Raw genomic sequence first — 25834 nt, forward strand, 5'->3', positions numbered from 1 at the left:
TATGGAAAACTGTCCGTCACGATCTGGGCAGTCTATCCGGATTAGCGCGTCCTAATTTATGACTCCTCCAATAATGATCCTAGGCTGACTTCATTATAAGCTCCTGTAGTCCTCTGACTGCAATGCGTGGAGTTTCAATAATGACTGCCGATTGAACAGGAAACCGCATCTGACATACAGCAGAACGGCCTCTTTGTACCGGAATATGTTGCCCATGTCAATATCGACTACAACCCTCTTCCCGTTCTTGTAAACCGCGTCCCCCATCATTCGAGGGACTGTTTTGCCAGATGCAATCACTAGTCCTCCCCCCTTCTTCCTTTATCACCCCAGAATTCGGACATTCAAGACTTGATCCGGGTCCAGGGAGGCTTTCATTTGATCTAACTCGATCAACCAATGCTCGAAGGTGCAATCCCCGGGATCTCCCACTCCCTCGCTCTATGTCCACTTCGGTCCCGGCAGAAGACCCGCTGGAGACTTCTGGAAACGTCAGACGGCCCGGACAGTCAGAGCTCCCTCAACCGGTAACAGCGGTGGAGTCTTCGACTGTATTGGTGCCTACTGGAATATCCGCTGGAGTGACGGGGCAGGCCCGCCCTCCAAGAACACCTACAACAACGATCCACGAGCCAACATACTACCGAGTGATCTCTGGTCCCGGGAATGATGTAGCGCGACACCCGTTTCCAGTCAACGACAGTTCTTCTTCGCGCTTACCAACGTCACTCAGCGTCCCGGTAACATCACAGCCTTCTGTGCCGACCTTTTCGCAATCCACCTTTGGAACATCGCCACCTGGGGCTGCTGGCCGGTCACTACCACAGAAACCGACAAGACGTACGAAGGCTCATGTGGCATCTGCGTGTGTGAACTGTAAGAAGAAGCATCTGGGCTGTGACCCTGCCCGACCTTGTCGGAGGTGTGTCTTGTCAGGGAAAGAAGTAAGTTTTGCCATCTACTTTCGTGAAGTCTTGGGGCCCTGTTCCTTTGTATTGCAATCCGCGGGGGCCAAGGCAGTGATAGAGGAGAGAAGGCCCTGTTACTAAGCGTTCAATAGGCAACATGCGTCGATGTTACGCACAAAAAGCGGGGAAGGCCGCCCTTGAAAGCCGAAGACGCGTCCCTCAGAACGTATGCATCACAGACAGATAATTCAGGAACATCCGGAGAGCAGCATGCGGCTCAGCCACGACGCCCCATGCATAGGGCTACATCGTCCCGTGAGCTCAGACCCATGACAGACTTACAGGCACCCAGCGGACCCCCGGGGCATTACGGGATAAGGGTCTCTCCAGGGCAGCCAACAAGATGGCCAGGTGCTGTGTACTCACAGGCTATTGATCCATCGCTGTCGATGCAGCGTAACATAGGTCATCGGCGATTCTCCTCCTCAAGCTCAGTCCAATCCATGGCAACAGTGTCCCCTGGCAGTTTTGTGGCAATTGGGGGATACAGTCCGGTTATGGCTGCGTCCCATATGCCTATGGGGGTTGGGAGACCGCTGTCGTCATATGGAAACCAAGTGGTACACCCTAGCCCTTCCCCACCGCAATATTATCAGTCGTACGGTGTTTCCTATTCGCCATATGCACCCAATGCTAGGGTGGTCAATCGGATGCCCATAGGCGAGCAATCGGTGCCAAGGGATCCCCGGGAAAATCTGGTAGAGTCCTCAGTTAGGCTTCCCCCTATCTACCCTCCCACAATGGGAAACCCCCAGCCTGGCCCACAAACACATCGGCTGAGCGATCCATACCCAGCGAATTGGTCACCTCGCACTCGAGAGGAATTGATGCAGCAGGAGCCACGGCAAGTGCCATCACACGGCCAGAGCACCATTGAACCTATCTCGCCGAGTAGCCAGATGCGTCAAGCAGCATCGGACTTCAGTTTTGGGAACCAGATTCCCCGACATCTGGCACCAGTTCCCCCGATGCAAGAGCAGCCGCCACAGGAGTCTCCTGTACATGCTCGAGATGACCAGCAAGGTGCTGGAGCCGAGACTGATGATTCAAGGCCCGCCAAGAGACGGAAGATGGCCTTGGACGATATGGTCAACGATTGAGTACTTACCTCAATCCATGAAAACAAAAAGGGGAAAAAAAAAAAAAAAGGCAAAGAAAAGAAAAAGAAAAAAAGAAAAGTCCATGACCGGAGCTAGCATATCCATTCTTTTCTTCTTTCAAGGGCCGGATGACGCATTCTGGTTCTTGATACCTGTAGCCGGACCTACAACAGTTGATGACTTTCATGTACATTTCCTTTGTGATACGTTTTTGCTTACCTTATGCTTACATCCGATATCTAGCGGTCTGTCGTTTTCCATATCCACTTTTCTCGCCTCATTTCCTTTGTTGTGCATTTGATACAGATCCGATCTTTGTCATTGTTGTGTTATGTGGTCCATTTAAGCACTATTTCCTTTGTTTGACCTTGTGAATTGCATAAGCCTTGGATGTTTGGGTGAACTGGGCTTGTTTCATACAATGCATGGCGCGGGGCGCGTATCCTTGGAAGATACATTAATGGTCTTGAGCATTGGATTCAGCGTCATAGACGGCGTTTTGTTTTGGAGTCGGGGGCATCACCAAGGTTTCTGCTTCATTCGTTGCATATTAAAAAGGGGCATTGTATCTTCTTTAGTCTTTCTTTCCTGTCTGGTTTTATTTTGAAGGGCCTTTTCATATGCTGGCTCTGTGTCATATAGATAGCTCATACAAATTGTGGATATGTGTGTACCATGGGAGTCGCAAGAGGGTGCAAACTACAAGATATATAATTCATTCAACTTCTCAAATATTTCTAGTCGTTTTCAAGGAGCTCAGTCGGGTATGCTTTTTCATCTTCAATCAAAATATGGAGTCACCGAGGAAATAGTCGTTACTTGCTTTTAACAACATAATATAACCAATACGCAACCCTTGATATAGATCTCCTGGACCAATTGTAACAGGAATGTTGATTTCCATGTAAAGGTTCAAGTTGCGACAGCGGACTTCCAGATACAGTTAGGGCTATTCAACGTTGCACTGGCCGAGGCATAACGTGAAACCACGCGACGATCTACAGTCTCCACGACCATCGCTTGCACATCCGATGTTACATACTGTTAGTGGGGCATCTTGGTAAATAAGAATAGAGAAGAAAAGAAAAGCTCCCCACCATGCCCGCCTACTAAAATAATGAGGCTCCTGCAACGAACCCCCAGTAAGACAAGCAGAACAAGTGGAGCCACCAAGGCCACAAGGCCCATGTCTCTGTTCCATTATATATAGTAATAAAAACACCATGTCCCAAGTATTTCGGAGTCGCCTAATATCCCAAGTCTAGCCCCAACTCCCTACTCAACAACCAATATGCCCCTCCACAGGGAATTCATACGATAGCCAAAATCCCCCCCGTAGGTATACAGCGTCCTCAGCCACAACCCCAACTCAACACCCTCACTCCTTACACCCATTCCAGGCTCCTAGACTACATAGAAATACAACCCCCCACACACTCAAGCCTAACATCCCAATTATTTCTAAATCTACAAATCCACTTCCACATCTCCCAAGCCTCATGGCTGTCGCCATCTTTCTTAACCGATCCATTGACAAACTGGAATATCCCAAAATGGTACGGGAAACTTTCGGGTAAATATTCTTATCAGAAACTCTCTCTGGGGATGGCAGATGCTTAGAACCGGAGGTGATGGTGAAGAGCTATGCGGATGCGTTCTGAGGGAAGGAGTTCGACGGCGACTTTGTTCAGGTCGAGGTCATGTATGGGAATTTCTAGAGTAAATAGGATGGGTTGATATGCGTCAGGAATGGGATTGTAGGAGAACGGAAATGGTCCTAGAATAGACGAGTTGGGATTTGGAGGGTTCTCCGGGAGGAAAGTATCTTTCTTATCTGTAGTTTGTGGCTGGCTGATAGCCTTGATGAGCATGCTGGAAGGGAGACCAGGAAAACACGCCGCAGGTTCAAACTATTTCAGAACCCTGGTTAAGCCTGGAGTTCTGGATCCTTGGAGTAAGGGAAACATGTATATCGACAAGGATGTGCTATACACTGGTAGGTATGATTGGGTCATACCACGGGCGTCACCCGACAGACAAAGACTTCGAATCCTGGTATAAGAAATGGGCTGAACCGGGCTTCAGCAAGCATTGCCTGCCGGCTAAGGCTGGCACACTGGCCATAACTGACAGAAGATCGTGTCATAGCCTGTTTCTGTGTTCTCGGGGATAAAGCATCAAGTATATGCCGACACAGATAAACTATCGACATCGGGTTCCTTATTAAAATCATACATAATCCCTTAGCAGCTGAAAACCGACTTCTATATGGTTAGTTCAGTATCCTTTCCCGGTCTGTTTCTGGTGGAGGTGAGTAATGCACGTTAATCTTTCTGATAATCCTTCCACCCCATTTCCCATGCCGTGGAAAAGTAACCGTGGCGCAGCTTTGAAAGGTTGTATACAAGAACCACAAATTTGGCGTATACCGTAGGTCATCGTCGAGTAACAACGGTGGAAGTACGGTGCGAAGCCCGGCGCGCCAGCAACTATGGCAAACAGACGATGCTATCTAGCGGCCGTACTTCCTTTTGTCCTTGGAGGTTGTTTAATTACGATTACGACAAAGAAGCTATTTGAATATCCCCCTGGCACTTTCAACTGTTCTCACCCTCTGGTTATACCTTGTTTTTTTATCCTTACATGAAGAAGTTAGATTGAAAAGCAGCAGCTTCAGATTACCGGTCAAATTACTAGGCTGTAAGTTTAACCGCTTCTCGATTCCCCTCATATATAGAAGATTACAAGAAGACTGAGTAGGAAAAGGCATGGCCACGTTGTAGGTTCAACAAGCTCCGTCCAACACCGAACGACACGTTATCACAACTTTGTAAGAAAAAAAGTTCACATCTCAAACTATACTTCACCATTAAGACAACAATCTTCAAAAACATGCCCGTTATGCCTGCACCACGGCCATTCATCCTATTCTTCAATCCAGTCAGACATGCAATACCGTTCTATCAACAGCTACAAGATGTAGCGCGAACTGAGGTCATCACAAGCAAGAGCAGAGACGAATTCTACTTCGATCTCCAAAGAAAATACAAGGATATCTCAATCATCTACAGAACATCAGCCAGCGGCGCAGTAAGTACACCGTCTAACGTCCACACAATCCGCCTTCTTTCACACACTAAGGACCCAACAGGTAGCTGGCAATTTCGACGCAGACTTGATCCAGCATCTACCTCCTAGCTGTAAGCATATCTGCCACAACGGTGCCGGCTATGACCAGATCGACGTGACCGCATGTGCAAAACGCGGAATCACCGTGACCTACGCACCGGACCCCGTTACCGAAGCGACAGCAGACCTTTCCATCTGGCTGGTGCTGGGCGCTCTGCGACAACTGAATCCATCTCTCAACTCCCTGGCGGGCTGGGAAGTTCAAAACAGGGCTTGACTTCGGCCACGACCCCCAAGGCAAAAGTCCTGGGTATCCTCGGCATGGGCCGTATCGGACGCGCTATCCAGAAGCGGGCCGAGCCGTTTGGTCTGATCACCAAGTACCATAACCGCAAGCCTCCCTCCTCTGATCAGGCTGCCGGGGCTGAGTATGTCTCTTTTGAAAAGTTGCTGGCTGAGAGTGACATTATTAGCATTAATGTTCCTCTTAACGCGCAGACCAAAGGGCTCCTTGGGGAGAAAGAAATCTCTCAGATGAAGAACGGGGTTGTCATTGTGAATACCGCTCGTGGCGCAATTATAGATGAGGCTGCGATGGCAAAGGCGCTGGATTCGGGAAAGATTGTTCTGTGGGCCTAGATGTATATGAGAATGAACCGCGCGTGAATGGGCGGTTGCTGCAGAATGAGCGCGCCTTGATGGTGCCCCATCTTGGAACTCATACCGTTGAGACGCTGGCGAAAATGGAAACGTGGGCAATGGAGAATGCGAGAAGAGCGGCGCTAGGGAAAAGATTGTTCTCGCCTATTCCAGAGCATATTGCTTTGCAGTGATTCGTGATTATATTTGTGTCAATTGATTGAGTCCTAGATCCAATATTTGAGATCTTTATTAGTGACACTGTCCACCAGTATCTTATTAGCGCAGTAGGTTAAAAGTACTATTATCGCTGATATCTTTCCAGGGTTATAGATAAAGTGAGTAGAATTCGTTGCGTATACATCGTTATTCGTAACACAATTATCTGTTACGGTTTGTATGTACAGAAATCATTAAAGAAACATATTATAAGAACAACCACATGCCCACCTGCTTAATCCTCCCCAGGACGCTCTTGTCCTCTGGGTCCCACGAAAAGAATTTCTTTTTGCGCGACCCATCTGGTGCATTATCATCGTGGATATTTGGTGAACCTTCATTTGGATCATTCACGTCGACTCCGGTGCTGTGAATAAGGTTGTATCGATCTGTGATCAGGTCCATCTCGCCGCGATGAACAAACCGTGTCCGTTTGAACAACTTCCAGGCGAGGAACATCACAATCATGACAGGAATTTCAATGTAGTAGGAAACAAAGTCGACTCCCTTGAAGTGTGGACTGAAGCATTTCCAGCCTTGTACGAGGATGAGAACACTGTTGAGGCCGATGGCGATGATAGGTCCAACTGGGTATGTCCAGTTCTTGTAAGGGAGGAGATGTTCAAGGCCTTGGTGGCGAATAGCAGCTCTGAAACGGAGAGATGCTACTCCAATGCAGACCCATGAGATTTGGTTAGAAACTCCAACAATGCTGCGTGGGGGTTAGCTTAGACTTCACAGAAACATAATCATCGATGGTTGGGACTGCTGATAATGGACTCACTTTTGTAACCACGACCATAACTGGCCAGCTCCGATGTAACTGGCACCAAAGCATAAACCACTGATCACAGACGTCGCCAGGACAGCAACCCAGGGGATCTGAAAACGATTCAGATGGCCAAAAAACCGGGGCGCATATCCATCAACAGCCAAGGTATAAAGTAGTCTGGATCCAGCAAACAAAGCATGATTCGCTGCGGAAATAACGCTAGTCATAAGCACCGCATTAATGAAACTGCCTGCAACGGCGCTGCCGGCCTGTTGGAAGACGAGGGTGAAGGGGCTGGTAGCCGTGTCTCCGTTGGACAGGCCAGGGTAGTTGTATGGTACATTGAGACCAATGATGATGATAGACACAATGTAGAATAATATGATACGCCAGAAGACGTTGCGGACCACCTTGGGCATGTTCTTCGCTGGGTCCTTGGTTTCACCAGCTGTAACTGCAATAGACTCGGTGCCACCACTGATCTTGTCAGCATATTCTTTCTCAGGGATAATAAATATAACCTACAAAGCAAATGAAGCCGTAACGAAGACGGATGCGAAACCACCAATACCGCCAACAAAGGGTGCATCATCGACGTGGAAATATTTGCCTCCGATATATGTGTGTTCAGTGTTGCCGCCACAGTTGACTACAATGCCCAGAATAATGAAGATCTGGACATGGTTAGCATCGTGTTTGTAGAATCAGAGGGAAGAGATATATAGAAACATACTATGATAGTCACAACCTTTAGTAGACTGAGCCAGTACTCGATCTGCAATGTATCCAAGATCAGCAACTGCAGGTAGAGAGTAATGGACTCCAGAATGCATGTAACCTACCTCTCCATAAACCTTGACGGAAAACATATTCAAGCCGATGACAACAACCAGGAATATCAAACTAATTGCCCATCCAGGGAAATTATCCGTCCAGTACTGTAGCAGTAGTTGCAGAGCAATAACATCAGACGCAGTGGAAACCGCATCATTGAACCAGTAATTCCAAGTAAGGGCGAACCCTAACGCGTCGTCGACAAAGCGACTGAAAGTAGTCAGCACTCGTGGAACATCTATCACATAATGTGGAATGACCCACCCAGCAAAAGTACAAAAGGATCCCGCCACAGGGATGAAAGAAGCCATTTCACCCAAAGAGAGCATGGTCACAAAGACAATACCACCGCAAATGGCGTAGGCGATAAGCATAGATGCTGGACCACCAGTGGCCAGAGCTTTACCCGTTCCTAAAAATAAACCAGTTCCGATAGTACCACCGATAGCAATCATCTGAACTTGACGTGCAGAAAGATTACGGGCGAGTTTATCCGCATTGACATATGGAATGTTGCCGTCGACGGGATTTGTTACCAATCCCGGGGCCTTCTGACCCGCATCTTCTTGAGGAGCCCTACCGGGCCCCTTCTCGATATCATGGACCGCCATTATGCGCAAATGATCTGGCGATGGTCCCAACGTGGATCACTAACAGAGCACTTGAGATACCAAGTCCCTCAGCTGACCACAACCAGGGTCAGGGGATCCTGATGGAGAAGGTAAATAAACCGTCAAAGCCAGACAATGGCACTAACATGGATACCACGTTAGCATGATAAACTAGCAGAGCACCTGCATAACAACTAATATCGACCTACCTGAACGCCGACTTATCAGCTCCTCAGTGATAGCCCTATAAAATTTCCCAATTAGGAAAGCGACCCGCCGGATTCCACGTGATGGTGAAGAAACGCGCAAAACTGCGAAGAGCAGGTGTCAAATCAGATATTAACTCTGCGGGGGTGGAGGAGACCAAAAGCTTCTTAAACCCAGAAGACTCGATTGTGCCATCTCAGGGGAGTCAAGGCGAATGCAGGTCTTGCAACCTCGCAAAAACTTAGCGGATGACGTGCTCAAAAAAAATTACGTACAACTTTGAACCTGGCGGATTTGTTGAAGTTACATCGCGGGGAGGAGGCTGGCGTAACTGCCGACCACGCTTTCCTTCTGTGGCTAGTGGATCTCCACTCTTGACATCTGCAGTTCGAGATTGAGTTTTGGCTATAAATCTTGTATTTGTTATCGACTCTTAGCCTATCGACTATATACACACGTAGAAACTTCTTATCATGGACAAGCTTTTGATACTCCGCTAGTAGAACAAATAAAAAACACTGAAAAGGATATATCCATTGGCAATAAAACAGCCTCCCAGGTTACACATCTCCTTAGCCAAGCAATCCAGTGGCCAAAGATTCCAAATCCTCCAAAGTCTGGATTTGCTCGGGGGCCTTTGCGGTCGGTTTCTTGCTCTTCTTGTACCAGGGTTCTTCTGTGCTCTCGTCGGGCTCTGCAATGCGGACCTTCTGCTTCTTGCTGGGGCGAGGTGTGTCGTCCTCCCGGTCCGATGCAGAAAACTCGTCGTCCTCCTTGTATGGAGCCAGCTGCGCCACCACTTCCTCGGCCTCCTCCTCGGCAAGCAACTCGCGCTCCCGAGCCTTGCGTTTCTCTTTCTTCTCCCGCTTTTTCTGTTTGGCCACCTCCTTGTCCTCCACATCGGCCGTGCGCGTCCGTTCGGTTTCCTCTGCCAAGAACCGGGCTTGCTGTTCCTTGGCATCTCCACGGGCCTTGAAGTCTTCCTCGTCCTCCATCTCGTACAATTCGTGCGCGTTGCCCTCGTCGTCGTACACAAGTTTCGTCCCCTTTCCTTTGAACTTGAGCAGTTTCTTCTTCGACTTGAGTAGCTTCTCCCGACGTTTCGAATCGATGACCAATGTATCCTTGCCATCGAGTTGTACCACTTTAACATCCTTTTGTTCCGACTCCTCTTCAGAGGTACCACCCAGCTCCTCATCTCCAGCGTCGAAGCGACGTTTAACAGACAGGAAGTCATCATCCTCGTCCGCATCATCGGCAGCACTTGTGGTCTTACTGGGATCAACCAATGTGCCGTCATCGTTGATAAGTTTCGAATAGTGGTCGGCCAAGACGTCTTGGTTTCGCCTCTCGAACATACGGTCATACTTGGTCCGGACTTGTTTTTCATCCTTCTTGGTCTTCTTCTCGCCGTCCTCATCAGAATCATCACTTGACATGTAGGCCGTAGCCCGTGATGCATTTTTGCGCTCCTTAGTGTCGTCTCCCTTGATGAACTTGATACGGGGAGCACCTGGAAGACCAAGACTGGAAGCAAACTCATCCAACTTGAGCTCCTTAAGTTTGAAAACCTCCTTATCCTTCTGGACATAAACTGATTTAACGTAGGAAATAAATGCCTTTTGTCCGAGGTACTTAAGTTCCGGGTCTTTGAAGCACATATTTTGCAACTGGTCCTTGACACTTTGCTGCTTGTTGGCCTTGATATTGATGCGTTCGACAGGAACCTTCTTTTGCTCGAGACGCTTCAACATTCCTGATTCCTCACTAGGATCCAAAAACAACACCGCACGACCATCACGCTCATATCGGGCTGTCCGCCCAACTCGATGAATGTAAGTGTCGGCATCTTCAGGGCAGTCCATTTGAATGACCCAGTCAACGGCAGGGAAATCTAAGCCACGAGCAGTAATATCGGTGGAAAATAGGACTGCATACTTTGCTTGTGAGAATTTTGCTGTGATATCCAGCCGTCCGCCCTGCTTCTGCCGGCCGTGAAGATGCATCAACGGGATACCAGGTTGTAGATGGCGGAAGGATTCGTAAACGAATCGTACCTGTTTTCCGGAAGACAGGAATACAATCGTTTTGGCCTTCAAGTTACTCCGGATAAAACTCCACAGGGTATCAAGCTTCTGCGATAATGGCGTAACGACGTAGTGTTGCTGAAGTGTAGATGGAGTTGCGGAAGATGCTGCCTCGTGAACAGCTACGTACTCGGGATCCTGTAAGCTCAACCGGGCAAGATCTGACACCTTCTTCGTTTGAGTAGCGCTGAATAATAATGTCTGACGCTCCTTGGGTAGATGGCCAACAATGGCGTCCACAGTTTTCTGGAAACCCATGTCCAAGATACGATCCGCTTCGTCCAAGACCAGCATTTGAAGGTTGAACACATCGAACAGAGCCGTTTGGTCCAAATGCTGCAGCATACGACCCGGTGTACAAACCAGGATATTCATTCTTCCCAGTCTTTCCTGCTCCTCCTTCAAGCTCTTCCCTCCAATAATCAAGCCGGCAGAGAATGTATGATAGCGACCAATTTTTCGAAGAACCTCAAAGATCTGAATGGCGAGTTCACGAGTTGGGGATAAAATTAGAGCGCCCAATCCGTCATGCTCAGACCATTGCTTGCGGTACAAGTTCTCGAGAACCGGGATGAGAAAAGCCAGTGTCTTGCCGCTACCGGTCTTTGCGGCACCCAAAATATCCCGACCCTTCAACGCATGGCCAATAGCACGAGACTGAATATCAGTGAGGGTTTTAAAATGCGACGAAGCTAGCCCAGAGGCAGTCGGTTCAGACAGAGGGAGATCGGAAAAGGATTTGTATGTTTCCTTGATATCGAGATCCTCAACCCGCTGGGTAAGAGTCGACAAATCATCCTGCGCACGCTTGCGCTTCAGGGGATGACGCTGGGAGGGTTTCGTATTCTTGCCGTTACGGGGACCGTTTGAAGGAGCCATGGTAAGCTCGCCTGCTAGGTCGTTGAAACGTTTGTGGATTTCGTAACAGTCTTCTTGATTTTTCTGAGCGCTTTTCGGAATGCGAAAGAAATCGCGGGCGGTGTGATGATTACTTTTTTCTGCCGGTCAGTATTCTGCTGAGTCAGCTTGCGATAAGATGAAGGGCTTATCGATGGCTATGGAGACATGCGACCATTTCTATTCTCCATGCGGAGCTTTTATTAGTAGCATACAAATCCATTATTACTTTTCCCTACCCATTTTCAACACCGGGATTGGGGCCGTTCCATTTACGCGTCAACAAGGATGTCTTCCGATGAGCAAGATGCCTTGGATGCCCTGGAAAGGGAAGCGTCCGACTTTGTCAAGGTAACCAAAGCTCCAAACAATGTGCTCAGAATTCACCCAGCTGACTCTAAGGCAGGACGCCGAGATTGATCGCATTAAGAAGGCATTTGCACTAGACGCGTAAGCTTAGCGCTGTTTGGCTGTCTGTACTATGTTTAAGACTAATAGTGATGGTTCTTAATAGATACGCCGTCCTCGATCTCCAGCCAGGAGTTACTGAATCCGATATCAAAGTACAATATCGCAAAAAGTCTCTACTTATCCATCCTGATAAGACAAAGAATCCAGCTGCGCCAGATGCGTTTGATCGTCTTAAAAAAGCCCACTCTACACTAATGGAGGAGAAGTCGCGCACGTACCTCGATGAATGTATCGCAGATGCGCGACGGCTGTTGATTCGTGAACACAAGTACACATTGGATTCGCCTGAATTAAAGACAGAAGAGTTCAAGAAGGAATGGCGTCAGAAGACAGTGCATGTGTTGCTAGAAGAGGAGGCACGCCGGCGAAGACAAGCCAAGGCTAAGTTACAAGAGGAAGGCCGTGAGAGGCGGAAAGAAGAGGAGGAAATTGAAGAACGAAAGCGAAAGCGAGACCAGGACAAGGCATGGGAGGACAGTCGTGACGAGCGTATCAGCAGCTGGCGAGATTGGCAGAAAGGAAAGAAGAGTGAAGGAGACAAGAAGAAGAAGAAGAAATTGAAAGTCCTGGGCTGATTTGCAAGATTCGATCACTTTTCATAGACCCCTCCATCACAGTGACACAGGTCGAAGGCATCATAGCATTTGAAATCTTTATTGTTGTGTCTTAATGGAAAGCATTGTCACCAGGCTTGTAAGATTTCTACAAGCAACTTGCGCCTCTGCATTTAGACTTAGACCGAGTTGGATTCGACTGTGACACCGATGACTTGGCATCGTCCCCCGCCTGAATGGACACATTGGCTTCTTCTTCTGCACATTTGGATTGATGCATCTATTTCAGTGCGCGATGGTGAAGGTTTCTATATGAAAGGGGCAACCAGGAGGCCTAAAATTCACCTAACTTGTCAAAATGGCGAACATCGCGCAGCTTCCACCGGAATTATTTTGCCCAGTGCTTGACCTTGCCTTCGAGAATCAAAGTGACATTCAATTGTTCTGCAGTCTCTCTCTTCTTAGTCGCCAGTGGTACGAGGCCCTAGTTCCTCGTATATATGCTGAATGGGCATATAATGGTGCGAGGCAGTCATTCAGGTCTCTTTGGAATTTCCTCAGAACTATCCTCAACGATTCCCGTCTAGCAGTCTTGGTTCACTCCTTACATATAGGTAACTGGGGTTACTATCCACATGCACGCTCAGGTGAGTGGGAAGAACTAAATCTTCCACGGGAGGAGATCACCCTTATCCGCGAAGCTATCAATAGGGTTGGAATCAAACACCTAGAATCAAATATCATCAAAGATATACGAAAGCGTGACCGTCGACCGCTGATGGCGCTTCTTCTGACATGTCTCCCCAACCTCACGAGAATATACGCGCACATGCCGCAGTCCGACCCCGTTCTCAGCGCAGCTCTCATGCAAATATTAGATTGCCAGGGTGGCAACAATCCATCAACACTTCGTAGCAAGCTGAGCGAACTCTATATATTTGGCGAAGTGGACATTCCTACCCGTGACCTCGTGAATTATGACCTCCTTCCAAGAGCCGATCAAACCCTATTGCGCCTAGATGACCTGTGGCCCGCATTTCATTTGACAGGTCTTCAGAATCTCTCACTTTATGGCCTAAATATAGCAAATGCAGCGCGTCGACTTGGAGCCAGTCCTTCTATGTCTCGGCTGAAACACTTATCCATAACCGGCGGCTTCAATTCCAGCTTCACGTATTCGGATCTCCGGGCTCTGCTCACTTTACCGGAAGCATTAACCAGTTTCTCATTATAAGTACAAGATTATGCGTTTGGTTCAATTGGAGCTGATATGATATCAAATGCGGGCCTCTGGAATATCCTAGAAAAGCACCAGAACAGCCTTGAATACCTCGGCATTTATCGTGATGCAGAGCACACGAGGCTTTTCATGAGTCAACGCTATTTTGGTCTGCTCCGTCCATTTTTATGCCTGAAAAAGCTTTGTATTCAAGCAGAAGTCTTACTTGGTAGCTTCTGGGACCAGCCGAATGCCCCTTACCGCTTGAAAGACCGTTTGCCATGTAATCTCCAGTCTCTCACCCTCTATGGCGGTAAAAAATTCTTCCACATTAGCAGTATACGCGTGCACCTGCAAGAAGCACTGGACAGCGGGGGTATTCTCGTCCCTAACTTCGGTTGAACTAGAGGGTTTCTATGTAGATTCTGACATCTCGGAAGTGTGCCGTCAAAACGGTGTTAACCTCTCAGTGGGACGAGGCTGTCGACATGTAGCCCTTCCAAGAGATTGTCAACTTCGGAAGGAAGGAAGCTGGCCGCAGCTCTTGCAAACGATATACCACATGCGAATGGATGGCCAAAGACGAGCGGTAATATTTGCTTTCTTCCCCGAGGAATGTCGAGATCGTCGTGAGATCCTGCTACCCCTAGACGACAGCATGGACAGCTACAAGGAAGTCGCTGCAAAAGAAGAAGGCCTGGATCAATGTGCCGGTGACTTGAAACTTCGTATGTTGGACTTCTGGGTGCACAATGGAGGCACAGCGTATATGGTCTTTCAAAACTTTGGACATTCCTCGCTGCCACCGCTTTTTTCCTTTGCCATCTATTTTATGCATGCCCACGTGTCGCGCGAAAAGGTAGACCATCGGGCTTTATACCATGCTCTTTGTGATTCGTACAACAACTACGATGTCCGATTCGATCTCTACTTCGTCCCCGGTCTAGGTGAAGAAGGTTGTATAGCTCATTACCGCCAGGAGCTACGCTTTCGTGGGGATTATAAGAAGCAACTCAAGGCATATAAGGAGAGTAGTCGTTACGACGTTTTGCCAGGGGTTGGAGCTCTACCCACTATGGTACATGACTATTCTGATACTTCTTTTTACCGAGGGTTGCTGTTTATATGTAATGAACCAGAATGGAATGGCGATCAGAAAACCTTGTGGTCTGTGCAATTTGACCCTGTCCGACAGGCAGAAGATGGTACAGGGTCATCGGATGAAGGAAATGCCCGCCTTCGTTATATCCAGAGACATCCAATTAATGACAGCAGCCGCTGGTATGAGGGTTATGATGGCGAATGCCCGGTTGACCGATGGATATCCGATATAGCATGCTGGCATAGGGAAGAGTTGAGGGGACCCTGGCTGAAAGCAACACGAAGAAGCTGGCAGAGCTGGCGGTAGTGAGTCGGTATTTCCTTACATCAATGAATGTAAGAGGCAGTTTCATTTGGTCATTAACTCAGAATGGTTTATATGTCATGATTCACTCTGCGCAGATCAGACAGTATGTATGGCATCTTCAGCCCTCAACTTCTCATATACTGCCTTTCCTGTTGTATCTACCAGCATATGTTTTCCAAGCATCTATTACAGTTTTCCAAATCACTTCACCATGCTATAGGATAAACCAGAAAATATGTAATACACGATATAATATAACAACTAACAGATCAAGAACGATGCTCACTCCAACCAAAATCATGCCTGACTGTTATAGACATATGAGCAGATTCATTCATATGTTTAACGCTATCCGTATCCCTCTTATACGAGTTGGGCTCACTGTGAGCCGAAACGCTCGTCAGTATTATCTCGTCCTCCCGACACAATTGGGCATTCCGACTGCCCTCATGCGCGTCTAGCTGTTGGAACGAACGTCTTTTACTCTGCAATATATCTCGGCATTTCCTTCTAGAAGCTGATAGCGAAAAACTGCCCAATAGTCCTTCGGCATTGGACCCGAGAACAAGCTTCGTGGTTCTTCGGACCAGCACGTTAAGTGTGGACAGACATGCGCAAACAATGCCGATGCAGGGCTCAATGGTAGACCATAAGTATACGTCGCCCATGACCCAGTTGGTGTCGTGGTTCGTCGCGAGTAAAGTCAAGTAATAAATACGAACCATACTTCCGATAGAGACACTATACATAACGATTAGCTCGTGTCATGGTAGCAAAGGTGTATGGGCCACTCTGAGAAGCCACCTAAGAGGAAGATACCACAGATCAGCATCTTATGCACCGGGCGAATTTGGAGTCTAGAGATAATCGGAATCGGAACAAGCAATGTGGCAACATCTGTGAAGACATTTATTGTCGCGTTGCCAAGGTAGAATGCATACAGATTAATGATGCACTTTCCTCCCGACGGATCAGCAAACTGCGTATAGAAGTATGACAGCGGCTTGCAAGAGCAGGAGAAGGCAATCATGCAGCAAGCACCATGACCGATACTGAGGGCCAGGCAGACCCACATCATCCAGTTCATTCCAAAGATTCGACGATAGAGGAGGATAATCGAAACTCTGATGGATGGAAGTAGAACTAGATAGATGAAGATATAAGCGAACAGAATCTTGCGCTGTCAGTCTCCAGCCCAAGTAGTGTGTCCAAAATGTCCCGATGTATGCTGTACCTTTCGCATCTTCACTACATCTTCAAGCGTTCCTCTCCACACATGCTTGCCGAGGCCGCAGTATCCCGCTGAAGGTCGACAAACAATCAGCTCCTCCAAACTTGACTTGTAAGAGATTTAGTTAAAGTCTTTACCCAGTATAGTTTCAGCGAGAAGTGTAGTTAACGGGACCTGTGCTGAATCTATAAGCAGAAGTTCTTTGTGCCGTGATTGAGATGTTAAGCATAAGGAGGCTACTTACAAGAGACGCTGCAATCAACCAGTCGTCAATCCCTAATTTAATCTTTTGGACTTTAATCCGCGTAACAAATCGAAGTATCACAGAGACAACGGCGATGGTATATAGGGCAATAACTGTTGCATTTATCTGGGGAGTCTGGTTGTCGCTTAGGTCGATACCAGGCTGTTGCGGCCCGAAGATATCTGTGACCGTTACCATGCTCGCAAAGTCCAGTCCATTCACGGAATATAGTGCTGAAGTTGACGCAATCAGGAAGAACTGACAAGTAGCAAACTAGCATGAGGGTGAACTCTAACATATCCATAGTGAAGAACACCAGAATTGGATGCGAGACGACGAGATAAGATTGAGCCTGATTGAAGACCAGATATGCACGGGTAACAAAGTACGACTAATGGATCATTCGCTATTTTTAATACCACATATATAGCTCATTTGGCCTCCAATAGCACATTTCTATAAAACCGCGTAGTAATATAGACTAATATACGGACCTATTTGGTGAAGTGGGCCTGCTGATGAAGACCCCCGGCATAAGAACCCATTTGACTGGGCCTGGTGTGTTTGTCACTATGTCTGCATATGCAGAGGGCATTTTTCAGCAATCTGATGATTCAGCCAAGACCAATACTAGTCCTGGATTGATTAGGTATGTGCTTTTGTCAAGAGCCTACGCCATTTACCTACATGTCGTCGGCTCAAGGGCCAACTGTCCAACGCACGCACATAGCGCACTTGCATACAATTTGTAAGTCAGCAGAGCAAGACGATCACAAATCAATGGCCTCAGACAGCGTTGAATTAGTGCTCAAACTGGTGGCCTGGTGGCTAAATTGGAAATGTCTGTGTATCAGGTACCATATAAGCTTAGTAACGTAGTAAGCACTTGGGGTGGCCCTTTAAGTTGGTCAGCGGCGTTGCCAAAGCACGGCTCGCCGGGCCGCTCCGTAACAGGAGGGCTAGGAAGGTCAGAGATTGGCGCGAACCCCTACCCTAAGGAGGAGCTAATATGCGTACTGCTGCACGGAGTTGCTACTAAATAGGATAGTCAATACTGATCTACTGTTAGCTCTTATTTGAGACTCTGTGGCGTATTCCAGCACAGCACTTTAAATGTGTCAGCATGACTTAAGTGCACGCTATAAAATTTCCTCGTAGCCAGAGATAGGGAAAAATGCTATATATCTGGTTTAAGCCTGATCCAGCCAAAGGGCAAGTACCATAGATAACATTTACCATTGTTAGTACCACTACTCGACAAATGGATTGAGGCATTCTAATTAGGGCTTGCATAGTAACGTTGGCAATTGTTCGCATGGTTCAATACATTTAATAAACTTTGTTCGCTCTTTGAATTCCCATTACCTCATTTCCAATGTCCAGAGGTATATCCAAGGCGATGCCCCTCCCCCTCTCTATGAAGTAAGGAGGAATGCGAACTAATCTATAACGCCCCTTCTCAAGCCAGCAAACGTTGGCCCAGGAATGCCTATTTTATACGATCAGTACAGCCCACGTAAATTACATTAGTCGCTCATGTATGTCGTCCTCAAGATTGTCCGGTGGAGAGCTATTCTCATTTTCTGCCGCTTTGTCTGGAATTTCTTCCGATCTCCATTGAAGTCGTTTCCTGGGCTATTTTGTGCCAGATTCACCGAAAGAGACGCATTCGAGTTTGATGCTACTGTTCTTGCTGCTGCTATGTCTGCTCAGATATTCTTATATATGCACGAGCTGGGGAGACTACTTGGATGTACTTGGATAGTACAAGCTATTGTCTTTCTACGTATTCTGACGGATCCTACCAGAAATTAGGGATGAGCTCGTCACGCTCCTGGAGCGTTTTGTTCATCTTATTGCTTCTCACGCAGCCATTGATCTTCAAGAGACGCCCAAGGCACGCTGATTCACTGAAAATCAGGATCATACTAAGTGCGACATAAGTTTCAAACAATACTTCACAAACTTTGCGAGGCTGCCCCGGATGTCGCACGAGCCATTGTAGGAACCATTCAAGGGAGAAACAAGCCGGTCAACGCGAACGCAGGCGTCCATGAGCCCTTTCTCATCAGCATCATTCTGAACCTGTCAGCCTTGCTTGCCGCGATTCTCTCAATCCCGCTTATGCACGTTACAGGACGGCGGACGCTCCTCCTAACCTGCGTCGCCGGGTTCGGGGTCGGCCCTTCATCTTCTCGTCTGTGGGGACAGCGCACCCGCAAATATACAACTTTCAGTTTACAATCTCACTCGTCGTCGCCTCGACAGTGATTTCCGAAACGGCCTGAAGTGACACCGTCATGTGGAGCGCTGTGCTGCCCTACCTAATTAATCCGAACGCCGCGAACCTCAAGGCGAAGATTGGGTTTGTGTATGGTGGGTTTGGGGTGCGTCTTTTGGGCCTTTGTCTTTTACCGTGTTCCGGAGTATCTGGGTCGGGCGTTGGAGGAGACTGATGAGATGATTTTGAAGGGGATGTCTGCGAGGGGTTCCAAGGGATTTGTTTGCACGGGGTCACTAGTCTTCCTGCGGAGGACCAGCGGCCTGGAGATATCGACTGTGCCTCACGTGCGCCTCAGGCTCCGCATCCACAGAGGCTAGAGGCATCACACTCGGTTGTCTTCAGCGCAGTACATACAGGGTCTAACAGCATCGCACAACCACACTTAGTTCTCCATGCTTCCTATTCCATGCAATACGAACCATTCGGTTGAGGTCGTTCCTAACAAGTGTGCGAATCTTCCGCTATGTCGACTCGACTGCTTGTCAGACTGTCATCACTCATCAAGCGCTTCCTCCTCAACAATTATCCTTCGAGTCCGCCTGGACATCTTGTCGGCCCAGCAGTAGCCTGACCACCGCTTCGTGTCCACCTTCAGTCGCACAGGATAATGGTGTCCGACCCCAGTTAGCCTTAGAGTCCACCTGAACATCTTGTTGGTCCAGCAGTAACCTGACCACTGCTTCATGTCCGCGCCACGCCGCATATAACAATGGTGTCCGACCCGAGTTATCCTTCGAGTCTGCCTCAACATCTTGTCGGTCTAGTAATAGCCTGACCACCGCTTCATGTCCACCTCCAGCCGCAAAGGACAATGGTGTCTGACCCCAGTTAGCCTTCGAGTCTGCCTCAACATCTTGTCGGTCCAGCAGTAACCTGACCACTGCTTCATGTCCGCGCCACGCCGCATATAACAATGGTGTCCGACCCAAGTTATCCTTCGAGTCTGCCTCAACATCTTGTCGGTCCAGCAGTAGCCTGACCACCGCTTCATGTCCACCTCCAGCTGCATAGGATAATGGTGTCAACCCGTCATTATCCTTTGAGTCTGCCTCAACATTTTGGTCCAGCAATAGCCTGACCACTGCTTCATTTCCACCTCCAGCTGCATAAGATAACGGCGTCCGACCACAATTATCCTTCGGGTCTGGCCTGATACTGTAGTTTCCGAGCAGTAGCTTCATCAATTCGCCGTCCGTCGCGAGTAGATGTAGGATCGTCCTCCCTCCTTCATCCTGAAGCGTGGTATGCTGAAAACTTAGGACGCATGCGAGCCCAGGAGCCGCATATAACAGAGACAGCAGGTCAACAGGTGCAAGATATTCGGCGGCAAGCAGGATAAGCTCGATAGGGAGCTGGGCTCCTATCCTAGACGCCCTCATGATGTCGCTTTCACGGAGATACGGAAACAATAAATATAATTCACACACCCAACTAGTCCTTCGCTGCGACCAAATTGACTATCTGGATTCCGGTGACGTAGGATGCTTCTGGATTATGGTTGGAGATGAAATTTGAGTTCTCGCAATGCCAATTACACGGGCTGCACATGTCTCACTCTGGTGGCTTGTTCCCCGCGCAGGAACCCAAGCCCTTCTGCCTAAGGCATCAAGAGCCCGTATGTAGTACATTAGTAATTAAGAAGCCACGTCACCCGGGGTTCACATTGCTCGCGACAAATTTGGCGGTTTTCGCGTTGTACTTAACAAAATATGCTGAAAACCGACGCTCCGTTCCGCGTTGAGTTCCTGGGAAATTGCCGCGACATCAGCAGGCGGTCAAGGATCGCCACATTAGTCAGGGAGCTACCGCACATAGCATTAAAGACGGAACATTAGGGTTCTTTCTTTCTTAGTTAATCCATTGCGTACCCCGATTTATCGATCCAAAGGACATGCAGACGTGCTTCAAGGCCATTTGAAAACATCGGCTGAATACATCGTTCAGCGTGGTCTGTGCCGCTCAGCGGAAACTTTTGACGGGGCCAAGGACTTAATAACTAACCTAGGTCAGTGGAGAATTCACGGCATTTTCGTACTATTATTTTAGAACCCCTTTCCCTTTATTTCCAAAAATTATTCTTCTTCAAACCCTGCTTTGATGAATAATTGAATATTCTTTTCATAACATCCGAAGTCCAGTCACTTTTCTTCTTCTTCTTGTTGTCATCATCATGTTGGTCAAATCAAGGAAGTATTATATTCTGATATCTCCGATAAACAAAGCAATTTTGCTTTAACTGTTTGAATATCGCTTAAACTGTATGAATCCGGTATTTGAAAACGTCAGGTGAGTCTATTTCCAGTGTCACTGGCTTGTACTGTTGAGTAGAAGCTCAGCCGCCAGTGGCATTGCAAAGAGCTTGGAAAGTTCAAATAGAGTCCTGGATTGTCCCCCCGAAGAAGATATAGATAGCTGGATTAACCCCCAGATATATGTGCTTAAACAAAGACGTTTTAGAAGGGCTACCAGTTAGCTATTACTATCCTCAACCAGCTCTTCAAGCTGGTGTCGATATAGTCTTCTCTGCTCTCTCAAGAAATTCTTCATCACCAGCGGCCTTGGGCGTGTGGCTGCTGTTCTTAGGCCTAACTATACTAAGGTACTACAAGAGGGATTTGAGATTGTCTAGCCACATTGTACCCCGATAGTATTGCATTGCCATCCACACTCTTCGACCAATGTACCATGAGATAAATGAAGCAAATATACCTCGGGCAAACGAATATATACCTACTCTGTTGTCGGTCACCATGTATTGATTGATATAAGCATGCATGGAGGCGCATGACCGTTTTCGAATAAACCATCTTGATACCACTATAACAGTCCCCCAGGTCTCTCTGGTCCTCAAAGAACTCCTAGCTAAGTGTCAGTCTGGTCAATATGGCTTTATTCTTCAGCACTGTCGACCAACTGATATTATGATCGTTCCGGGCCCGGCCAGACCAGTCTCAGTTAAATGGCCGAACCAAGTCCGCCGAACAAAGCCCGAACAGGCGGTACGGGGATCAATGCCATCATGTAGATAATACGGCGTAGTGCTCACTAACTTGGAATCTCTTTTGTCCTTTCCTCGATTTACTTATAGCCTTTCATCCCAAACAGGGTCTTACTCGCACATAACCACAACCTAGTCGAAGGGCATCTTCATGCATAAAATTATGGAAACGCGATTCTCGAGAAAACGTTGCTATCAGGCAATGCACATGCGATAAGAAAGCGGTCAGCATGCGGGGCGCGGGGCGAGCGAACCGATTCGTTCGGCCCGACCAGGCGACCAGAAGATTCTCCAGAAGTGTCATCACCCTCGGTCTCGATTCTTATCGCACGACATACGCGAGGGTCGACTCAATTGACCCCTGACCGAGTTTATACCGGGACCAGCAAGTGAAAGACTTATCCATTGCCATCTTTAAATACCGGCTAACATCGTTACGATTCGTTCGATTCGACTCCTAGAATTCAACTTCCGCCTCATCTGTTAATTGTTCAAATTCCCCGGCCGCCCCTCAACTCACTCAACAGCCCACCATCACCCCACCACATATCATCAGTCCCTCCCACTCCATAAACAATAGAACATATACAAGAAGAATGACCGACACAGCCATTCAACCAGACCCGGCCCTAACTCAATTAAATGGAGGCACCTCGAACCTAAAAAACATGGCGCCCCATCTGCCCTCCCCACAAGCGCAATGCACTTCCATACCCTCCACACAACAGCCAACAACAACAACAACAACATCCTCCTCGCTCTCAGAAATTATCGCCCAATGCCACCACAAAGTGCACAGCTTCCTCGCCGAATCACATCCCCCCGACTCCCTCCTTGCCGCCGTCCAACGCCAAACTCGTATCTCCCTCGACGTCGCCGCAACAGCTCTCTCCCGCTACAGCCTCCCAGAGCTCGCCCTCTCTTATAACGGCGGAAAAGACTGTCTGGTCCTCCTGGTGATCTTCCTCGCCAGTCTGCACCCGCATCCACCGCCCGAAAACGGCGGTCTTAAGTCCATTCCGGCGATATATGCTCTACCGCCGGATCCCTTCCCCACGGTCGAGGAGTTCGTCCAGTGGTCGTCGAACGCCTACCATCTTGATATCATAAAGTACACGACGGAGCCGCCGAAGACGACGATCAAGTCGAGTTTTGCGCACTACCTATCCCTCCATCCCAGTGTGAAGGCGATTTTCGTCGGCACTCGCCGGACGGATCCCCATGGCGCTAAGTTGACTCATTTCGATCGGACGGATAGTGGTTGGCCCGATTTTGTTCGTGTTCACCCAGTAATCGATTGGCACTATGCGGAGATCTGGGCTTTCATCCGTCAACTGGGTTTAGAATACTGCCCTCTCTACGACCAGGGATACACGAGTCTCGGTGGCCAGACGGATACTCACCCGAATCCCAAGCTTCGCGTCGACATTGCGGCAGATAACGAATTCACTAAAAACTACCGACCAGCATATGAGTTGACTGAAGACCTGGAGGAGCGGCTGGGGCGCAATTAAGTCCCCTTGACCGCCGGCATGGTGTGTTACCAGGACTGTCAAACTGCTCACGCAGACATTTCTTGTTTCATCCGATGTTTGCATAGAGAGCGATCTGAGAAGATTGGATGACATTGCGTATTGGACCCCACTTTCTATTACCGCCCTTTTTCACGGCTTTCTCTTTTCCTCTTATATCTCTATGTATACGGTAGAAGAATAGATTTTATATATCGCTGTGGGCTGCTGTTTGCAACGTCGTGAGTACAAATTCCATTAAACATTTACCTAACCTGTATCATGTTGAACAAAGGGATGTGTCTCTAAGTCAGATACCACAAATAGCAATTCTCAACCATACTCATCGATCTCCTTTTTTATGGTCTTCATGTGCACGGGCCAAGTGTAAAGGATATAGATCTTAAAAGCCATGCTGTCGACCGCCATAGAACGGGCATGTTGTCAAAACAAATCAAGACCAGGTAGCAATTGGCAAAATCAAAAGACGACCGCAATGCGGTGACAAAACAAACAAAATTGACAGAACTAACATGGGAAAACGTGCTTTTGGAAACATTGTAACCTATAGCATATGCTGACATGTAGTCATGGAGCCGAATGTGGTGGTAAGACCGGAAGCAATCCATAAGTGACTCAGTGAACGGATCTCGGAGATTTAACAACGATCTCCCTGCGGGACGGAATAGGCGACAAAGACTCAGCCTTGATACTCTCCTTCCGGGGGCTGGTTGGCCCAGAATGGGATTCGGCACAAGGAGAGTTGGGCAAAGCAGTCCTAGACGAGACTGTCCTCGACGAACCGCCAGAGATTGAATCCATCCAGGCTACACGACTAATAGGAAGCCGTCCACGATAGACAGGCGTATGATCAAGTGTCGCTGGGCTGTTCCCGGCAGACCAGGTGTTGAGGTGTACATTACCGGGCTGGTTCTTCACCACAGCATACCTGTTTTCTCATCAGCCGGGTTCATATCTTATATACACTTGTTGATACGTACGGAGGGGAAATGGATGTCGCAGGAGTCCAGGTAGGGCCCATCCCCACGGGCGAGGGATAACTGACTTGGGAGCTGGGGCTGAGATGGGACGCAGTCTGTTGCAGACGATGCAAAGAAGGCGAGGGGGTTGAGCCTTGGACTACCTCAACTGAGTAATTGTACTCCCCGGCTCGATAAGCCCGGCGCTCATTGCTTTGCTGTTTGAGCAGCTTCTGAGCTTTAGTGTCGGCAAAGCGAAGGAGTAACTTGACGCCATCTTTTGCCACGGCATTGTGGAATTCGGCCAACACTTTCTCTGCAATCTCACGGGTCTCGAATCTGGGCAAGATGTTAGGGTTCAAGAACATAATAGAATGAGCTGCAACACCTACCGGGCAAATCCAACTTCTTTACTCACGCCCGTCTTTTCATCGCGGCTAATCTTCTCGGACACGACACGGTAGGGCTCAAAATGACGACGAAGATCCTGAAGAGAAATTCTTGTCAGCCCGATAACGATGAAAAGATCAGTCGGCTCACTGCCTCAGTCCAGTCGTTCGGAATATTGGTGCAGTATATATTAGTGGATGTTTTGTCTTCCAGATCCTTGAGACGCGAGTTACGAGATTTCTTAGCCATATTAGCCATGATCGCCGTCCATTGAGCATCGCAAGTAGTGATTTACCTGAGCAAAGCTGGCTTGATAGCCAAGATAGAAGAAACCCCGAATGCAATTCTCGCAGGATTCGAAGTTGTAATACTGCACAAAGCCAAAGCTACCGATTCCGTGAGTGATGAGGTGGGAATAATGGACACGTCACATACCCTTTGCAAAGACCCGTATCTAAATCCACGATTGCCTTGCAACGATCAATCTTTCCGAAGCGGGATGCATATGCGTACAGCATCTCATCGGTCGTCTCCGGCAGGAAGCCCCGGATGTAAACATTGGTGATACCCTCCCGGTTCTCGAGGCATTTAGCGAGTGTAAGATCGGACGGATTGGTCCACATTGCAGGCACTGCCCGCGGAATTGGGGGATCCTGCTGTGTCAGACTCTCCAAGTCTTGAAGAATGTAACCGTTAGGAGTCTTCATCATCTGAAATGGAAGGTTGAGGCTTTCGTTCTTCTGCTCCTCATTACAGTTCACCAGATAAGGAAGGGTCGGGTACGGAAGAACATTTGGGTACATATATGGCACCTGAGGTATCTGCGGTATCTGGGGCATCTGATCCGGAAGAAAGACAAAAGGATATTTTGGACGCTGCGCCTGAAGGTTCAAAGCGCCGAGCAGGGGGGTCAAGACATCACCCGAGTGCTGAGGAGCCATGGTAGCGTTGTAGTACCTGACAACCTTCAACAGGAACTGAGCTGACGGCACACAGACTCTTTGGGGGATGTTCCGATGTATAGTTGTACGTGTTTGATAAACGACTAACAACGGGTCATTCGACAGCGCAGGGAACGAGG

General features: G+C 48.3%; 10 protein-coding genes across 10 annotated transcripts; 6 read left to right on the plus strand and 4 right to left on the minus strand.

The window, feature by feature from the left end:
• Positions 1–290: 290 nt before the first annotated feature.
• On the plus strand, positions 291–2068 carry sclB (putative C6 transcription factor; the record flags this gene model as incomplete). The annotated part of the gene is made up of 2 exons (XM_032084059.1): positions 291–944; positions 1061–2068. The coding sequence occupies 2 exons, from the start codon at positions 291–293 to the stop codon at positions 2066–2068; spliced, it is 1662 nt and encodes a 553-aa protein (XP_031947417.1).
• A 483-nt stretch (positions 2069–2551) lies between these two features.
• Positions 2552–2710, plus strand: BDV37DRAFT_235704 (uncharacterized protein; the record flags this gene model as incomplete). Its single annotated transcript, XM_032080540.1, has 1 exon — positions 2552–2710. A coding segment is annotated over one exon (159 nt), but the record flags the coding sequence as incomplete, so codon positions are not given.
• A 2188-nt stretch (positions 2711–4898) lies between these two features.
• BDV37DRAFT_290259 (D-mandelate dehydrogenase-like dehydrogenase) lies at positions 4899–6030 on the plus strand (the record flags this gene model as incomplete). The annotated part of the gene is made up of 4 exons (XM_032088675.1): positions 4899–5158; positions 5220–5456; positions 5495–5821; positions 5881–6030. The coding sequence occupies exons 1-4, from the start codon at positions 4961–4963 to the stop codon at positions 6028–6030; spliced, it is 912 nt and encodes a 303-aa protein (XP_031947419.1). The 5' UTR covers positions 4899–4960.
• Positions 6031–6190: 160 nt separating this feature from the next.
• Positions 6191–8383, minus strand: BDV37DRAFT_4023 (amino acid permease). The gene is made up of 5 exons (XM_032090578.1): positions 7670–8383; positions 7561–7602; positions 7353–7501; positions 6840–7304; positions 6191–6767 (listed from the first exon to the last, which is right to left on the minus strand). Exons 1-5 carry the CDS (start codon positions 8270–8272, stop codon positions 6263–6265), a joined length of 1764 nt encoding a protein of 587 aa, XP_031947420.1. The 5' UTR covers positions 8273–8383; the 3' UTR covers positions 6191–6262.
• Positions 8384–8911: 528 nt separating this feature from the next.
• Positions 8912–11665, minus strand: dbp4 (RNA-dependent ATPase HCA4). The gene has a single exon (XM_032080541.1). It carries the CDS (start codon positions 11443–11445, stop codon positions 9052–9054), a length of 2394 nt encoding a protein of 797 aa, XP_031947421.1. The 5' UTR covers positions 11446–11665; the 3' UTR covers positions 8912–9051.
• A 26-nt stretch (positions 11666–11691) lies between these two features.
• BDV37DRAFT_4048 (uncharacterized protein) lies at positions 11692–12678 on the plus strand. The gene is made up of 3 exons (XM_032090581.1): positions 11692–11814; positions 11870–11913; positions 11978–12678. The coding sequence occupies exons 1-3, from the start codon at positions 11752–11754 to the stop codon at positions 12507–12509; spliced, it is 639 nt and encodes a 212-aa protein (XP_031947422.1). The 5' UTR covers positions 11692–11751; the 3' UTR covers positions 12510–12678.
• A 168-nt stretch (positions 12679–12846) lies between these two features.
• On the plus strand, positions 12847–15115 carry BDV37DRAFT_277742 (uncharacterized protein; the record flags this gene model as incomplete). Its single annotated transcript, XM_032085851.1, has 3 exons — positions 12847–13708; positions 13793–14083; positions 14148–15115. 3 exons carry the CDS (start codon positions 12847–12849, stop codon positions 15113–15115), a joined length of 2121 nt encoding a protein of 706 aa, XP_031947423.1.
• A 96-nt stretch (positions 15116–15211) lies between these two features.
• On the minus strand, positions 15212–16874 carry BDV37DRAFT_290263 (putative integral membrane protein Pth11-like; the record flags this gene model as incomplete). Its single annotated transcript, XM_032088676.1, has 4 exons — positions 16591–16874; positions 15907–16289; positions 15498–15856; positions 15212–15264 (listed from the first exon to the last, which is right to left on the minus strand). The coding sequence occupies exons 1-4, from the start codon at positions 16786–16788 to the stop codon at positions 15212–15214; spliced, it is 993 nt and encodes a 330-aa protein (XP_031947424.1). The 5' UTR covers positions 16789–16874.
• A 5342-nt stretch (positions 16875–22216) lies between these two features.
• Positions 22217–23568, plus strand: BDV37DRAFT_4078 (FAD synthase). The gene has a single exon (XM_032090590.1). The coding sequence runs from the start codon at positions 22469–22471 to the stop codon at positions 23384–23386; it is 918 nt and encodes a 305-aa protein (XP_031947425.1). The 5' UTR covers positions 22217–22468; the 3' UTR covers positions 23387–23568.
• A 451-nt stretch (positions 23569–24019) lies between these two features.
• On the minus strand, positions 24020–25694 carry BDV37DRAFT_277746 (putative RNA binding protein MSSP-2; the record flags this gene model as incomplete). The annotated part of the gene is made up of 6 exons (XM_032085852.1): positions 24020–24332; positions 24385–24702; positions 24756–24850; positions 24904–24993; positions 25049–25139; positions 25189–25694. The coding sequence occupies 6 exons, from the start codon at positions 25692–25694 to the stop codon at positions 24020–24022; spliced, it is 1413 nt and encodes a 470-aa protein (XP_031947426.1).
• Between the last annotated feature and the right edge of the window lie 140 nt (positions 25695–25834).

Source organism: Aspergillus pseudonomiae (assembly GCF_009193645.1).
Source record: "Aspergillus pseudonomiae strain CBS 119388 unplaced genomic scaffold BDV37scaffold_1, whole genome shotgun sequence".
Classification (NCBI taxonomy): domain Eukaryota; kingdom Fungi; phylum Ascomycota; class Eurotiomycetes; order Eurotiales; family Aspergillaceae; genus Aspergillus; species Aspergillus pseudonomiae.